The 18950-nt window shown below is 36.2% G+C and overlaps 2 protein-coding genes across 3 annotated transcripts in view; one reads left to right on the top strand and one right to left on the bottom strand.

Moving 5' to 3' along the window:
- Positions 1 to 14766, bottom strand: part of itga6a (integrin, alpha 6a) — a 42735-nt gene extending 27969 nt beyond the window's left edge. The window contains exon 1 of one of the 2 annotated variants that reach the window (XM_048192760.1): positions 14377 to 14766. In XM_048192760.1, the coding sequence (XP_048048717.1) occupies positions 14377 to 14558 (182 nt within the window). In that variant the 5' untranslated portion in view covers positions 14559 to 14766. The remainder of the gene's footprint in view (positions 1 to 14376) is intronic. The other variant, XM_048192759.1, reaches the window with a different exon arrangement.
- Positions 2308 to 4558, top strand: LOC125269794 (prostate stem cell antigen-like). Its single transcript, XM_048192761.1, has 3 exons — positions 2308 to 2470; positions 2991 to 3101; positions 4040 to 4558. Exons 1-3 carry the CDS (start codon positions 2416 to 2418, stop codon positions 4252 to 4254), a joined length of 381 nt encoding a protein of 126 aa, XP_048048718.1. The 5' UTR covers positions 2308 to 2415; the 3' UTR covers positions 4255 to 4558.
- Positions 14767 to 18950: the final 4184 nt, after the last annotated feature.

The following is an 18950-nucleotide window of genomic DNA, read 5'->3' as shown; positions in this document are numbered from 1 at the left end:
TGTAATCACACAGGTGTAGCAGACTATTACCCAGAACACCACGTGTCAAGGTATAGATTCAGTAGAGGGCTGTGAGGACTGAGGTCAGAGATTCTGGGAGTTTCTTAAGACTCTTTGATTCAGATTATGGTGTTACATAAAAAAAAAAAAATTAGTCCACTTCAGAATTAAAATTTCCTGATAATTTACTCACCCCCATGTCATCCAAGATGTTTATGTCTTTCTTCGTTTGAAAAGCAATGAAGATTTTTGAGGAAAACATTCCAGGATTTTCCCCATAAACATTCCAGGATTTTCTCCATAAACATTTTCTCCATATAGTGGACTTCACTGGGGTTCAACGGGTTGAAGGTCCAAACTGCAGTTTCAGTGCAGCTTCAAAAACCTCTACATGATCCCAGACAAGAAATAAGGGTCTTATCTAGTGAAACAATCTGTAATTTTCTAAAATAAAAATGATATACTTTTTAAACCACAAACGCTCATCTTGCACTAGCGTCCACGACTTCACGCATTACGTAATCACGTTGGAAAGGTCACGCGTGACATATGCGGAAGTACTGAGAAAGTGTTTACAAACGGCTTTTAAAGAAAAAAGTAAAACAATGATGTTGGACGATTTTAAAGTTGAAGGAGAACATGAGATGGAGTTTTTCGCCCTACCGTGGTACTTCCGCCTACGTTACGCATGACCTTTCTAACGTCATTGCGTAATGTGTGATGCATCACACAGCTTGACGAGCATTTGTGGTTAAATAGTATATACATTTTTTTTTTTTTTTTTTTTTTTAAGAAAATCACTTATTCCTCGGGTGGGATTGTGAAGGGCCCTTTGAAGCTGCACTAAAACTACAATTTGGACCTTCAACCTGTTGAACCCTAGTAAAGTCCACTATATGGAGAAAAATCCTGGAATGATTTCCTCAAAACACATAATTTCTTTTCAACTAAAAAAAAAGAAAGACATAAATATATAGGTTGACATGGGGGTGAGTAAATTATCAGGAAATTTTAATTCTGAAGTGAACTAATCCTTTAACTTGGTGAATTGTTCTCCCTTTGGATTTTGTAGGGTTGTTCTTTTGTTGTGATTACACTATGGTTGAGGGAGTTAATGGAGTCAGCATGCTATTGTTTTTGCTATTGTCATTGGGTATTTGCCTCTTAGTCTTCAGAATCATAGAAAGGGTAGAGGAGACTGGCTTTGGGTCATTATTGGACAGAGCGACTAATGACTGAGACAAATCATTAAAGCTGAATGTGGAGAATGTGGCCAGTCAACCTGACACTCCACATTTCCAACCAATATAAGAAGGGACAAAAGATCTCATTAGAGAAATGATGGGAAAACAGCATTTTACTTAAAAAGCCAAAGAATGTTGCCCTGTCTTATTTTCGGGCATGAAAGGCAATTCATTGTTCTGAGAAGGATTTGAGTTTGATTAGTCCAAGCATGCCACAGTAATCAAGGTCGTCAGGTTTATAGTCTGTTTGAGCAGAATTCTCTTACAAACAATGGACATTAAAACATAGCTTTTGAGAAGTCAGGATGGGAATCTATGATTATCTTTACTCAATCAACTAAACAGGTTTATTTGTATAGAAAATGTAAATACTAATTCTAAATCTGCATTGTCGATTCATGCAGGTTTGTTACACACTAAATGTAATATAATGCACAAAACATAAGCATTCTTTTTCCTTATTTTATTTTCAGATGTTAAGAGTTCACATAGATTGACAAACTCCAGCAGTTATAATTAACAAGTAAATTAAACAGAGAGAGAGAGAGTGCGTTTGTGTGCACGTGCATTTTTGTGACATATCAGGACACAAATTTGTATAATGACATGGGTATGGCATAGGTATTATAAGGAGAGAGTGACTTATGAGGACATTAACCCATGTCCCCATTTTTCAAAATGCTTATAAATCATACAGAATGAGTTTTTTTGAGAAAGTAGAAATGTGCACAGTTTCCTGTGATGGGTAGGTTTAGGTGTAGGGGTAGTGTAGGGTGATAGAAAATACGGTTTGTAAAGTATGAAAACCATTACGCCTATGGAATGTCCCCACAATTTACAAAAACAAACCTGTGTGCGCTTGTGTATGGGCGTACGTGTGTGTGTTTGCATGTATCTGTGTGTGAGAGTTAATAATCAGGTATCGCTCAACTCCCCAAACCAGATTGATCTGCTCATTCTTCACATTCAGATGCATCTTTACACCTGCACATATTCATTGCTCTTGCCCCTGTGAAAAAAACTCCACCCTCTTTATCATGACCATATAACAGACGTATTCAAACAAGCCATCTAGTCTCCTGCTGTCCAAAGACCCATACGCCTCAGAAGAACCATCTGAAGATCTCTCATTTTAGAATTCAGTTTGCTCTCTGCTTTTTACATTGTCAACATGATGAAGAGAATTGTGCTTGGAGTCATTGCAGTGATTGGATTCTTCACTCTATGTAAGTTTACAGAGAAATAGGTCATTATGATAGGGCCTTTTTTAATTAGATGCATGTAGGGGGGAAATGAAGCAATCCATCAGGTCAACAGTTTGTAAAAACAAAATTGTTTTTACATTTTAATTTATATTAAACAGGTTGATTATTGTCTTTAAACTCAATTGATAGTGAAATATCATTCATTTAAAATATATGCAGATAATGACTGGTAACTAAAACAGTTACATAAAACATTTTTTTGTAGGTACTGAAAATTCTATTACATTTTTCTTGGTCTATAAAAGAATATAATGTACTATCATTAAACAATGTGGAATGTTTTTGTATGAAAACATATTTGTAATTTCGATATATAGATCTAGATTACACAAAAACAGTGTACACTTCAATCAATCATACAATAACTAATTGTGTTCTGATACCAAGTCATTGTGATTTTCCCAGACCATTTTTGGGGGGATGTTTCCAAAAGTTTAAAAGAATGTTTATTTCATTTCATTCTCTATCTGTGTTTCTCAAGCTGAAGCCCTGACATGTAATTCGTGCAAAGTGGGCGTTCTAGGCAAATGTTTGTTAAGTTCCAAAGTGGATTGCACCACCTCGACGGGCAACTGCTTCACTGCAAAAGCAGGTTAGACAAGACACACACACACACGCACGCATGCATGCACGTACACACACACAGACATACATTAGTGTCATAGGACATCATTTAGTAATGGTTGCAATGATTTTATATGGAGTTGAGGATATTTGCTAAAACCCAACCCTAAACCTCACACAAATCAGTTTATATTAGTACTGTAGTAAAAATGTATTGCTCTTTCAAAGTTTATATTTAGCCACTTCAAATGCCCTCATATCTAATTTAAATATATTCGCAACAATTTGCAGGACATTCCATAGAACTGTATTGTTTTATATATTACATAAAGATAATTATATATATATATATATATATATATATATATATATATATTATTTATCAATTTTAGTTGTGAATCATTTGTACCTTTGAAGAGGCAAAGGCAGATTTTGTCAGATTTATAAAACTTTTTTAAACAAATTTATTCCAAACAAAGGCACATGTTCAACTATTTTACATAAGCCAGGACTTTTAAATTTGTAACAAATTGTTTGAAGTTAAAGTAAAATTCTTTGGTCGATTTTTAGAAAAAACATGCCTTTGAAACAATATTACTGGTGTGACACAAAACAATGACACAGACATATTTTAAGATATGTCAGTGCAAGTTACTTTCAGTTACAGTTTTTTACAATCGCTAGGACCCATTTCTCAATACTTGGGTCACTTTTTCAAAAAGTCTCCTAAATGGATCCTAGCAATTGTAAAAAACTGTAAACATTTAGTCTGAGATTAGGCTTAAGCCTTATCTGTGAAACCGGGGTACTATTTTTATTCTCTTCTAAAGTAGTAGTAGTAGTAGTATAAATAATAATAATAATAATAATAATAATAATAATAATAATAACAATCATTTACATGAAAACAAAAGTCAAATCCTGACATGTTGCTTTTGGTGTTCTCTATGGTATAATACTTCACAGAGTTCAATGTGACTGGTTTTCTGAGCCTGTCCACAAGTGGCTGCACATCTGATTGCAACAACACCAGTGGATCCATCTTGGGTGCGGGATACACAGTGACCAAATCCTGTTGTACCACAGATCTGTGCAATGGAGCAAGTGCTGTCCAGCTGTCCATGGCTGGGGCTCTCAGCACCGCCCTATTGGCCTCCATCTGGAGCAGTTACATTCTGTAAATGTAACACCTTGTCTGTACCACATTATGTTTACAATAACTCCTTAATCCAGAATCAATATAAATGTAATCTAGAGTGCATAGATTCCATAACTTTCTTTAACTTTAATTGTTGTTGAACTCTGTTTACTTGTGATGCAGTGATAATGATTTTATTAACATTTACATACAGTGTAAAACATTAAATTTTCAACATTCTTACTTGTGTTATTTTTAATGAAACCTGCATGCTCTCTTTGGAGTGAGGTGATGATTTGAGCTGAAGAATAATTTTGAAGGTTGAATAAACAGAAACATTACAGCAATGACCTTGTGTTAGGCACTTGTTTGGGGTATTTGTTAGTTGCATAAATTAAAATTAGGTAATGTAATAAGAGCAAAAATGAATTCAAAATAAACAATAAAATATTTACAAATTAACATTAGTCTATATTAATAAATTCTTAAAATAAAAACTTTTATTTGTTAGTTCATGATATATTGCCTTATTTAACCTTATTGTAAAGTGTTAACATTATTTTGTATCTATAATTCCTCATCTATAATCTACTTATTAATTATAATGCAATAATGATCTCATTCTTTCTTTATATTTTCTTTAACGTTATTTCTTTAAGATTTTAACTATACAAAACAAACCACAAAGATCTCATAACAAATACCTAAAGTCTTTGCTGAGACATATCATCATCATCATTATAATTAAAATCTCAATTAATTCACTGAATTTAATGACATGTGAACTGCCGTTTGAACTTTGATGTGAACGCTAATCCCAGGTAAAAAATAAAGTATACTTGAATGCACTAAAAATGTACTTAAATGCAAGCAAGTACATTTGTAGTACATTCTTAATTTTTGTGCTAAATAAAATTGTAAAAGTTATACACTATAAATACAAAATATATTTCTACTTCAGTAGTACTTCAGTGCACTTGAAAAAGTATGCTAAATTCCACTAATACTTAAACTGATTTTTAGTGCATTGAAATAAAGTATACTACCGCAAAAAACTACAGAGGAGTTTTTAGTATATTTCTTAAAAGTGTGCTTTTAATGCTTTAGGGTTAGTAGACTTTTATATAGTAATCCTAAGTTTAAATTAAATTGATTTTATTAAAAATATATTACTAATGTACTTATAAGTACATTTTCCCAACTGTGGTACTTAAGTACACTTAATATAAATGCACTAATCTGCACTAACACTTAACCTGTTTGAAGTGTAGTCAGATAAAGTAAACCAAATATACAGAAGTGTTTTATAAGTTCATTACTTAAAAGTGTGCTATGAATGCTTAACATACAATTTTAGTGGATTTTTATATATACTGTCTGTCACTAAGTTCTATTGTACTGGATTTTCATGAAAAATAGAGAAATGTACAATTTATTAATTACAAGTAAAACACCATTAACATATACTTAACTACATCACATAAAGGAAAAATTAACAGTGTCACACTTGCTGTTTATATAATCAAGAAGACGAGAGGAAAATAAAGCAAAAGGAGATTTAATGAAATGAGTAACACACTAGCTTATCAACATCAACGCAAGACAAAACACTGAAGAAACTGATGGCTTAAATACACAGGGATGGTAATCAACAGAACAACGAACAGGTGAGGACTAATCAGTAACCATAGTAACAAACAAGTAGCAGGAAAACTGATAACAAAGAAAATTAGGTTAAACCAAAACACAGGGGGTGCTTCTCATTTCTTATTTGTGCATCCTCGCTTCCTTTCCTCCCATCTCAACTCCACCCCTGTAGGATGTAAAGGGAGGATGCAAGGAAAGAAAATGAGGATGGAGGAATCGAAGGAAATGTTCTTTGTATATTGGAATATAGGAAAAAAAAAATTAAGTCCAACAGTTGCTCAGTACAGTACCTGGTACCTGCACATAAAACTTGACGCACATACATCTTTTAATTTAGGCCCCATGCCCTAAACTACATCTTACTTTTCCAAGTTACTGGCCATCTAATGATTAGTTGCAGTCAATGCTAAATTAACTATAGTGATGCAGGATGAAGTGTTCTCTGCAATGAAGTCAAGTCAGCTGTATTTCTATGGAGCATTATACAATACAGATTGTTTCAATCAGCTTCACACAAATAAAATAACTCAATTTCAACAATTATGAAATGACTTCACTTTCAGCTGTAAAACAGTTCTGCAGAAGACAATAGTGTCATTATTCAGCTCTATACAGTTCATCTTTTGTTCTCTGATAGTCTTTGCATTAAAGGGTTAGTCCACCCAAAAATGAAAATTCTGTCATTGATTGCTCACCCTCATGTCGTTCCACACCTGTGCGACCTTCGTTCATCTTCAAAACACAAATTAATATATTTTTCATAAAATTCGATAGCTCAGTGAGGCCTGCATTGCCAGCAAGACCATTAACACTTTCAATGCCCAGAAAGCAATTATAGACTTATTTAAAACAGTCCATGTGACTACAGTGGTTCACTGAAGTGGCGAGAATACTTTTTGTGAGCCAATACACGTTTTTGTGTTTGACACACGCTCCGAACCACTGATTTGAAACAAACGATTCGTAAAGCTTCGAAGCTTCATGAAACAGTGTTTTAAAAATTGCCCATCACTAGATATTATTGAATAAAGTCGTTATTTTGTTTTTTTGGCACACAAAAAGTATTCTCGTCACTTCATAACATTAAGGTTGAGCCTCTGTAGTCACATGAACTGTTTTAAATATTTTTTGAAATTGAAAGTGTTAATTGTCTTGCTGGTAATGCAGGCCTCTAGCCTGGATGCCAGCCCGAACCCCGCCCACAACATTTTTTGGACGGTAAGTTCGGTCTGGACTCGATCCATTGTGGAGTAATTATGCTCGGCTCCCAGAAGGCTGAGCCAATCAAATTGCCAGGGCGGGCTTTAATCGATGATGGACAGGCTATCTACGGTTACGTAACCACCCACGTCATCAAAGAGCGCTTGGGTTGAATTGGTTTTCACCAACGATGACTGCAGCTGGAGAAGTAAGATGTTTAGATTCCGCTAGAAATCGACAGCGCATTAATTTTAAAAGACGAACAAAGAACCGCAATCAAGGCATTTGTCGATGGGAAAGATGTGTTTGCCGTCCTTCCAACGGGATTCGGCAAAAGTTTAAGTACAAGTTCAACATACGTCATTTACTGCGTTGCTCTGATTGGTTGTAGGTCTATCCAATTGAGTGCAGAGTTTTTTTTTTTACTGGTTCGGTTAAGACACGCCCCATAATTCAAGTGCAATGGAGCAGTATCAGACTCACATTCTGCCTAGAATATGAGTATGACGAAGTCAGGCTAGCAGGCCTCACTGAGCCATTGGATTTTATCAAAAAAATATCTTAATTTGTGTTCCAAAGATGAACGAAGGTCTTATGGGTGTGGAATGAGGGTGAGTAATTAATGACAGAATTTTCGGGTGAACTAACCCTTTAAAATAAATAATATTTCTGAATGTTAATTTTCATTCCCCAACTGAGAAAGCAAAGGCACCTGATCTCAAGATACAAATCAAAATAAAATGTTTCAAAACCCATTTTCAGTGATCTTGAAGAAGTTAAAAAACCTAGTTTACTCTCTCACACCTGTATCTCTCAATATCCAGTACTTCTGTGTCTTCTTAGGATAAATAATTTATAATATTACTAGTTACAACCAAGTCCTGAAAGTATACCTTAACCAGTGTCTGTGTATCACCACATTAAAGTCCTCAAAGTATGACTAGACTAGAGTTTGTGTTTGTCCCCAAATGGGACATAAAAATTACTGTCCCTAAAGTGAAGGCAAAATATCAGGTCTTTAAGGAAAGCTTTTATTGATAAAATTAAGTGATAAGTGTAATGACAGCTTCTCCAGAAGAGCAGTCATGTCTTTCTTTTGTCTCTAGACCCTTCAGAATGGGGTGTACCCAATAGTAGGGTTCCCAGTTATACGTCCTCACATTGTGGTTAAGTAGGTGTGTGTGTGTGTGTGTGTGTGTGTGTGTGTGTGTGTGTGTGTGTGTGTGTGTGTGTGTGTGTGTGTGTGCGTGTGTGTGTGCTTGTTTAGCTGTGTCTTCAATGTCATAGCAGCTGGCTGAATTCTGTCACTTACACACTGCAAAATTTCTTCACCTCTGCTAGAAAAAGGTTTTGCAACTAAACTATTTAACAATTTACAATAAACTCCAGTGTAAATAATGGACAGTTTGACTAAATTCTTATATGATGGTATGAATAATTATACATCACAGTAATGTTATATAATGTTATGTAATCCTGCCCACCCAAGTCCAATGATTCAGCTAATACCTGTTTCAGATTGCTGCTTCATCATTGAAAGGGGGAAATGGCCAGACTCAGCTGTTTCTGCTCATCAGTTTAGTCAAGCAGAAGTTTCCATCTTTCCATTAGAAATATACCACAGCCATAACCTTTCACTAATTCTCAAAGTGTTACACAGTCCAAAAGCATCCGTGCCAAAGCTGCAGCAGCTGTGATGTGTCCCAAACACTGCATGCTCAGAGAGTTCATAATCATGAGCTGTGCAACTGTTTTAGACGTTTAACAAAATGATTCTCAGTGTGATCACTCCAGTTGTCTGAAATGATCTACACTGACAAAGCTTGACTGTGTCAGACGTCTTGTGTTGGGTATTGCACTGTGGTGTGATGTGTGCATTGGGGTGCGATGGGTGTGTTAGGTTAAATTGGATTGCAATGCATTTGGGTTTGCTTTGGGTTGTGTGTTATGTTGAGTTATGCTTGAGTGTAATGCTGGTGTGCTGTTTTATGTTGGGGTATGAATCAATTTTTGATTCATTTTGAAAATCAATTTTTTAATGTTGTTTATATGTCAATGTGGTGTTTTTAATATGCTTTAAGACAAACCATGTGCCAATTCACGTCGTCAACACCATTGCGGAGTATTTTCTCTTTAAAACAGCAGTGAAAAAAAGATAGTCTCAAACCCACAGTTAGATCACATCAACAAGCTGGCGGGCTTTAGCATACCATTAACAGCGAACTAGCAGGGGAGTCTCAAGAGAAGCCAGGTTATCCTGGTATATTTTTCTGTTGATGTGAAAAATAGTGTAGATTTAGCAATATGGCGGGTGTATGAAATATATTAGTGAAGTTTCTAAACGTAATTTATGGAGGAGCAAGCCCATCTAATCTTCCAATCAACAGCCAGAGTATATAAGCAGCTGCTTACCTCTCTTCAGTCTCAGCAGTTCCAGCATCCCTCCACCTGCCCAAACTCCACCTTCATCTCAGGTACCTTGCCCTATGTAATCATATCCTATATTTATTTACGGGGGGGGGTTTGTATATCAGAGTTCGAGTTGAAGCTGCTTCATCGAGCCCCTCCTCAGTGGACAGCAAGCCAAATTAGCTAACCTAATACCCTAAAGATTATATGGGCAAACAAACTCGTTAATGATGTTATAATGAACTTTCTCCACTGACGTACTGAGTTGTTCAAAGCGTTTGTAAGGATGCTGATTGTTAGAAGGCAGCTGTCTGACTCAGACATGGCGAACAGTAACATGGTTTGTGTAACATTAGCAACACATTATTAGCTGTTTGATAATGTAGTCAAGCAAAAGGCTAATCATATTAATTACTGTTATGTGTCCGATGTTGTAAAGAGCGATATCATTGTGCAGCATTTACCTCAGTAAGTTGGCCGAGTTCATCTCTGAGTTGTTGCGAGTGAGTGGAGGCGGGGCTAATTAGCATTTTCATGCATCTGCGTATACTAAATGAAGCAGGGGTGTAGAGTTAAATTCAAGCTATTTTAAGGCATGAAGTTTTTTTTTCTTTTTCCCCACAGGATAAATGTGTCATTTTGGTGATCAAAGGTGCGTTTTAAGGGACAAATTATTGCCTAAAGGGAGACTTTAATTACCTTTAATTGTAAAGATCTAGTGAGATTTTTGTATGCGCAATGAATCCGGCACCAGATGGTATGATCCACAGAGAGATCTGATCTCACCATCATTGAGTCAGTCAGGGATTACATGAAGAAACAGAAGAAACTGAGACAGACTAAATGTATAAGAGCTGTGGTAACAACTCTTAAGTTGCCTGGAGAAACTTTTTATCTCGTCTGATTGTACATGCATTTACCGTTAATGAGACAAGTGCAACTGCTCCCATCTATGATCAAACGCATGTGGAGAAATCCAGATGGACAAGGAGGACTGGAACTTGTTCAATAAAGTCTATGAGCAGAATATTGCTATCAAAATTAAAATGTGATTGCATTTGGTTTTCCCAGTTGTACATGCACAAATATATACAACATATATTCCTTGATATTCCTCTCCTGGATATTGACTGATATCTATTCTTGAACAGACTGCATAGATGTACTTGTCATCCCCATGCGTACAGACAGTGAGAGACTAATCAACATCCCATCAAATACACTGTAATCTACAGATGTTGTTGGTATTATGCAAAAATCAGTTATCTTTGGATATAACTGCATTCAGTTTCAGCCCAGTATTTTCATTTTGATGCAGACACAAATAAAAAGCAGGGATCTCTCTGGGACTTAAAATATGCCCACACCTGAGGAGACCAACACAAACTAGGAGCCTTCTCACAAAAAGAAAAGAAAAGGGGCCTCTAGCAACCTTTTTCTCATGTTACATGAGCACAGATGGCCTGGTGTACATATTCCCTCATTTCTCCTGTTCCAGTGTAAACAAATGCCAACCTGCTCATCAACCACTCTTGATACTCACAGTATCAGAATTATTTTTTTCTTTTGTGCAATCTCCTTTTAATAGAGGACAATAGTCGATAAGCAACCACAGGAAGCTGTAATAATGACAGGAAGGAAGACCTTTTGTGTGGCACTGAAGAGAAGCTACTAAAGTCTAAGTGTGTGGCATCTGCTAGGATTTCCTGAGATACAGGTACACAATAGTTGTGCACAACACAACCAGAGAAAAATTATTTAACTGTGCAAAGGCTGATAATTCTAATTCATTCAGTTCAACATAATCTTGTTATTAAAGAGGTTAACATTTAACACATTTCTATGTGAAAACGGCTTCACCTCTGACTGAGGAAAATGCAGTCATGCAGCACAAATAGGCTTTCAACACCAGAGCCCACTGCAGTCTCACCACCAGAGTTGAACTCTATTCACACACTTATGTGAGAATGTTGGACAGAATGAGGCACAACTCAAACTGTGTGTACATGTCAGTGCGCAGTATTAAAATTACAAAAATGGTCAGTGCCGATAGCCTCGTGGGCAGCACTGACATATAGTACCGTTGCACTTTGGCCGACCTGACTTTGAGTCCTGGCTTGTGGACATTTACTGATCCTGTCCCCCTCTCTTCCTGTCTGCTTACTATCATAATAAAGGCAAAAACGCTAAAAATTACAAAAATGTTCTAATGTATTCTCATATTAAAATTGTGATTGTCATAACTGAAGCAATAAGACAGATCCTCATCAGGTTCTCTGTAATATATTCCCTCATTTCCTGTCCTTGGTAGACTCCTCTGTGTACCTAACCTTAACCCCACAGAACTGATCCTCTTTTTGGGGTAAACAGAGAAAATACCAGCAAACTGCTGAAGAATTCCAAGCAGCCAATGTGCTGGTGAAAACAGACAAATCTACAATAGCAAAAAGAAGTTTGGAAATTCTCAGCCCAAGTCAAATGTAAACCGCAATTTATCTAACAACAAACATATAGAGAAAAGCTTTGTGAGTTGTTTTGGTAAAACATTTTTTTTTTTTTTTTTTGCATTTTTAAAAAATGTATAGAATTTTTTTTTTTCTTCAGATTTTTAAGAAGAGATAGAGTAGGTATGATTACATACACTCATTTTCATAAACCTGAATGAATTCAATCTGTTTCTGAACCTTTAACTTTGCAATCCAATTCACATTTTCATTTAGCCTACATGTGAAAAAGAAAAAAAAAATGCACGGCATGTGTGTGCAAGGTATTTTTGAATCTGATTGAGAAAACTGTCAAATTCCAGTGTTTACATGCTTAGTTTTTGTCCTATTGATCAGATTATTTCAGGTCTACACCACTCCTTTCAATTTTATTGAAATTTCACTCAGATCAAGCTCAACTGGATTTACTGAGGTGTTATATAAAGGCTTTTCAATCTGATTGATCCATCAATCCGTTTACTAACTGATTATTTGGGTGCATGTATTGATAAAAAGATCTAATTCATGCACATCGACACAGACGAACAGAAATGCACACACATTACTGCCTACTTCTTACATTCTCACTACACTCTCAATCTCACATGAGTAGATTTGAGAAGAACATTGTATGAAGTGTATCAGATACCACTTTCACCCTTGAAATGACCTGTGTGAGCCATTGTGCAGCCTGGCAAACACCCAGAGATTGAGCACCAGCACATTCCTATTCACATACATTATTCAACCAACCCCACAAGAATCAACAAAATCCACATTAGACTGAAAATAAATATGAAAAGGCCTACAAACATACACATCAATAGAAAGAAAACAGACAGGCAAGCCTGTTCACAGGTGCAAGACATTTTCATGGCACAATAGATGCTGTAAACAGGTGTCTACTACCACAGACACAAGAAAACTCACACTTGTTCGTTTTACACAACTGTTTAAACACCCTCACAAACAAACAAACACACACACACACACACACACACACACACACACACACACACACACACACACACACACAGAAATCCCTGTGTGTTCTATTTAGCCAGTGAACCCCCTCACACTCGGACTCTAAGTAAATCATTCAGCCTTTTCGTTAATTGCAAATCGCAAACTCTTTTCAGTCATGCAGAGAATTGGTCTCTCTAAAGCAACACATCATGTCTTTCCATCTTAACTCTAGAATGAATTAACAACTAGACTTGTTCGAAGTTATGGTTGTTTTTTTTGTTTTTGTTTTTTTACATCAAATGGACCTGATAAAACATAACTATTTTACAAGGTGCCATTTTTTCATAAATTTGTATGATGTAATTTGTATGGAAATATAAAATTTTCAGTTAAAAAGTATAGATAAAGATCTACACCTAATCGCACCCCTAAACTGAAGTGTATGAGATCATACACATTTATATGAATTAGCCACCAATTTGCCAAAACATAAAATAGTTGCCATGAGGGTGTGTTGGCTTGTCCATTTCAAACTAGTCCAAAAAGGAGCCCTGTTAGTGTCCCATCATGACAGATGTTTTACAGCCTTAGACCATAGCATCCCATCTTTAATTGTACAAGAGTCTGATAGAAAGCTTTAAAGAACATGAAGAAAGCAAAGTAACCAACCTGACTTGAAAACTAAGCAAAGTTAAAAGACTAACTTGTATGCATAATAAATGCATTTTATAAAAGACTTCCAGCACATAGGGAGTATATTTGTATCTCTTCAGTCAAGATTTCATTCAAGGCTGTGGTTTAGACTAAACAGCGCCAACTGCAATTTTCAAAAACAGGTTCACGGTGCTTTAGAGATCACAGAAACCAGTATGATGATCTGAAGAACCTAATAATATATTATTATGGTTATTATTACTATTGTAATAAAACATCAAGATTTTTTAAATCTACAAATAACCACATAATCAACTCAAGAACCATATAAGGACCAAAAACGATACCTTATTGTAAATGGGTGCTGAAAAGAACCACTGAAGAACATTTACTTTTAAGACCGGACTTTCTCTTTGAATTCTTTCAGTGTGAAAAGCCATTGTCCATTGGTGACTTGTCGCATCACGTTGGGTATTGTTAACTTGTCTATAAGTAATCACTAGCCTCTTCAAGCACCATGCCTTCCCCCACACGCCGCAGCCAGACGTTTACTGGACTAATCAGCCTTCGGACATACACTTACTAACACTTAACCATTCAACAAGGTTTTGCTTATTTCTTTATTAATTAATAGACAATCACATGCATCTGCTTATGCTTTTATAGAGGAGACTGAAGAAACACAACTGTTTAAAAACGAACGCGGCACAGGTGCAGGATGAACGGAAGATGAAGGGTCTGAAGCGCCTAAAGCGCATATCTGATCAGACTCACGATCTCGATTTACAATAATTGATTCTACTCACATTCTTTTATCAGTAGGCTGGAGCTGCCGGTGCAAGGCGAGGGAGAATCCGAAGAGGCTGCCCGGCTGACCATTCTTCCTCAGGACGTTTTGCGTGTCCAGGTTAAATGCACTTGTAGAAGTCCATATGAGCAACGTCAAAATGCACAGGTTTCGAGAGAGTCCCTCCTCAAAGAGCTCCATTACCTGTAATTAATGTGGTTGTATGAATATAGCCCTTGTTTGCTGTAGTTCCCGCTGCACCGAGAGGACAGGATCTGTAATCCGCACTGCACTGCGCTCAATAAGAGAGAGAGAGAGAGAGAGAGAGAGAGAGAGAGAGAGAGAGGGACCCATCGCCCCTCCTCTCACTACTGTCCCCTCAGCGCCCTACGTCACTATTGAGCGATGGACGCGTCTCACCCGGTCTCACCCCATCTACACGGCTGTATTTTATAAACAAGGTTCTTGAATTCATAACGGTTTTTGTTTGTTTGTTTGCTTAATATTCATAAGCGAAATATGTGCACTTATCTCATACATTCTGGGATTTTGTTTAGAGCTTAAAGGGTTAGTTCACCAAAAATTAAAATTCTGTCATTAATTACTCACCCTCATGTCATTCCACACTTCATTCATCTTACTATGTTTTTGATGAAATCCCTGAGGTATATGAGTGTTGATAATCAACACTTTCAAGGTCCAGAAAGGTAGCCGACTAAAGACATTGTTAAAACCATTGACGTGACTGCGATGGTTCAACCTTAATAAGTGACGAGAATATTTTTATGGGCAAAGACAAAACAAAAATAACGACTTTATTCAACAATATCTTCATAACATTAAGGTTGAACCACTGCAGTCACGTCGATTGTTTTAACGATGTCTTTAGTACCTTTCTGGACCTTAAAAGTGGATAAGTCCTATACCTCAACCTATGGACGAGTTATATACCTCTCGGATTTCATCAAAAATATCTTAATTTGTGTTCTGAAGATGAACGAAGGTCTTACGGGTTTGGAACGACATGAGGGTGAGTAATAAATGACATAATTTTCATTTTTGAGTGAACTAACCCTTTAAAAACTTAATTACATCTTAAATTATTATGAAATTAATTTACAAAATTACAAATAAAAAAAAAATAATAATAAAAATAAAAAATCATGAACTTATATCTACAATTAAATATTTTAGGAACAGGATTGAACAACCCTATTCTATGTGATATCCAGCTGTGTTTGGCCAGAGATAAAACAGTGGATAAAAAGTCTACACACTCCTGTATAAACAGCTGGTTTTTGTGATGTAAAAAAAAAATGAAACAAAGATAAATCTTATCAGAACCAAAGTGACATTTCAGAGAGAATAATAAACTGCATAAGTGTGCACACCCCTGAACTAGTTAAATCACCCTTTGATTTTATTAAAGCACTCAGTCTGTTTGGATAGGAGTCTGTCAGCTTGGCACATCTTGACTTGGGAATATTTTCACAGTCTTCTTTGCACAAACATTCCAGATCTGTTAAACAGTGAGGGAATCTCCTGTGTACGGCCATCTTCAGGTCCCTCTACAGGATTTGTGTCTGTGTTCTGGCTGGGCCACCACCAGGCTTTGTGGATACATTGTTTTTTTTGCTGATGTGTTGTGTTGTTCTTTCCCCAAACATACCTTTTACATTTTTGGCCAAAAATGTCAATCTTGATCTCATTAGACCATAGCACAATGGTTTTGGGAGACTTGATATATGTTTATAGTCAGAAAAGGCTTGTGTCTTGCCACCCCATAGTGCAGACATATGGGAGAATACAGGAGATAGTTGTCACATGTAGGGAGCAACCAGTGCTTGATAGAGCTGCAACTCTTTTAATGTTACTGTAGGCCTCTTGACAGTCTCTCTGACCACTTTTCTTGTTGTCTTCTTATCAGTTTTGGAGGAACATCCCGTTCTTGATAATGTCACTATTGTGCCTTACTTTCTCCATTTGTGTCTTTACTGTGTTTCATGGTATATCTAATGCCTTGGATTTTTCTTGTAGTGTCACCTCACCTGAGCGATACCTTTCAACAATGAGATCCTATTGATGCTTCATAATCTCTTTGTAGATTTGGCTCTTATGGAAACATGCAACCCAAGAAGATGTTAGAGAAATATTTCAAGAACAGCTGAGATTTATTTAGAGTATATCAGAGTCACTGCAGGTCTGTCTTCACCTTTTCACATTTTATGAGCTTGATGATTTTTCATTCTGAACATATACCCAATTATAAAAAGGTCTGCACACTTATGCCATTTAAAGTTTTTATTTTTATCTCTTTTTTTTTTTCCTTGAAATGTGTCATTTTGGTTTTCAGCACTGTTGCATAGTTTGTAATTTTTACATTAAAGGTGCAAAAAGTTCTATGATTCTTTTTTTTTTTTTTTTTAAACTTCACAAAAAACAGTTTTAACAAGGGTGTGTAGACTTTTTATATCCACTGTATGTCATTAAAGTTTGAACTTGGAGGAGAACCAAATTCTAAAGGGTGCCATTTGGGACAGAGTCAGTTTATTATATTGTACAGCAAAATCATTTTTCATGACTTAAGTCTGTAAAATCTGCAAAGTTTACAATTTAAATTGATATTAACACACACACACACACACACACACACACACTCATATATATATATATATATATATATATATATATATATATATATATATATATATATATATATATCATAATTCTGATGGAAATAAAAATCTACTCTTGACGTGACAAAAGCGCGTCCATTAAAATGAGCGCATCCTTTTACTGCGGCTGCATGTCGCGTGAGGTGTAAACAGTCTTGTCAATTAGGCTAATGAGAGCATTCTCAGTTTGTGCATCATATCTTTCTCTTGCAATGCAGAGGTGTGTTAGTCTGCCGTATCTGACTGATTCTTAGATTTAAGCAAAGATGGGACACCGATACAGCTGAAATGTAAGATGCGCTTGTGTCAGCCTGAGAGAAGCATCGATCCCGCTGTGTCCATATGGACGGTCGGTCGATGAAGCGTGAAGCAAATAATGTGATCCTGATAAACCAGCGCACACAGCTGAAAGTCAAGAAACTGCGACATTTATTACACTGGACAGTTCAAAAATACAAGAACAAGTAAGACAGAACACGTAAAAGACAACGTTAATTAACCCAATTGCATTCAATTATAGAATAGCTAAATAAAAGTAATAGATGGCTACTGGCAATATGGAAAAATATATTTTAAACGAGAATAATTGATTATTCCAGGCACCCAAGACTTTTTATCTAAAATCTTATTTAGTGCTGGAGACCATTATAGATGCAGTACATAATTGGAAAAAAGTGCCATTTAAACCTCCAAAATTGCTTTATATTTGTAAACATATGGTCAGAGAGTACATGCTAACTTAATTATTGTTTGAAGGTATTTGCTCTTCTACCATTAAAACTCCATTAGTATGTGATGATGCACTTAACCTGTGTAGATTAGAACATTTTGATTTGGAAAAACTCTTCCTTAGTAATGAAACAAATTGAAATCACACACACACACACACACACACTCACGCACGCACACACACACACACACACACACACACACACACACACATACTTTGGGGACTTTGCATAGACATAATGCTTTCTATACTGTAAAAACTGTAAATTCTCTTACCCATCACAGCAAACTTTCTGCATTTTTACATTTTCAAAAAACATCAATTAGTATGATTTATAAGCTGTTTTTATCATGGGGACCAAAAATGTCCCCACAAGGACAAAGATTTTGGATATTGCCATTTTTGTGGAGACATTTTGTCCTCATAACATATGAACCACACACACACACACACACACACACACACACACACACACACACACACACACACACACACACACACACACACACACACAACATATACAGTCATCAGTTCTCATCCAGGCTGATGCATAAAGTGCATCATCATCATCATCCTTTTACCACAAAGAGTATTACAGTAAATGGTCTCTTTCAGGAAATTAATAAACGTCATCCATCACAGAAAAACAATGGCTTCACCTTTACTGATCAATATGTTAGGATCCTCCTGCGGTTAAGACATGGTTTGCTGAAAGATAGAAGAGTTCAAGTGTTCCCTGTGTGATCCTCTTTTACCCTTTTGTTATATTGACAATGATATCAATCCACAATCTGACTTGTGATGTTGCCTGAATCATAATCACACCGTGTTCGTTTGTTGGCCAGAGGAGGATTGGTCTCCCAACTAAGCCTGGATTCTCCCAAGGTTTTTTTTCTCCATTCTGTCACCTGATGGAGTTTGGGTTCTTGCCGCTGTCGCCTCTGGCTTGCTTAGTTAGGGATACTTAATATTCAGCAATATTATTGATTTGACTGCACTGATACAATTTGACAGGATCTGAATTGAGTTGGGTGATGACATCACTGTTTTCTCCAGAGCTGCTTTATAGATGAATTGAACTCATTTCATAATTGATGAGCTTTACAGAGTTATTGATTAAACTGAATCAACACTGGACTGACTTCAGCTGAACAATGACTGCTATTTGCTATTTTCTTTTTAGAGCTG

Source organism: Megalobrama amblycephala, linkage group LG6 (genome assembly GCF_018812025.1).
Source record: "Megalobrama amblycephala isolate DHTTF-2021 linkage group LG6, ASM1881202v1, whole genome shotgun sequence".
Taxonomy (NCBI): Eukaryota; Metazoa; Chordata; class Actinopteri; order Cypriniformes; family Xenocyprididae; genus Megalobrama; species Megalobrama amblycephala.
This window is presented reverse-complemented; position numbering and strand designations above follow the sequence as displayed.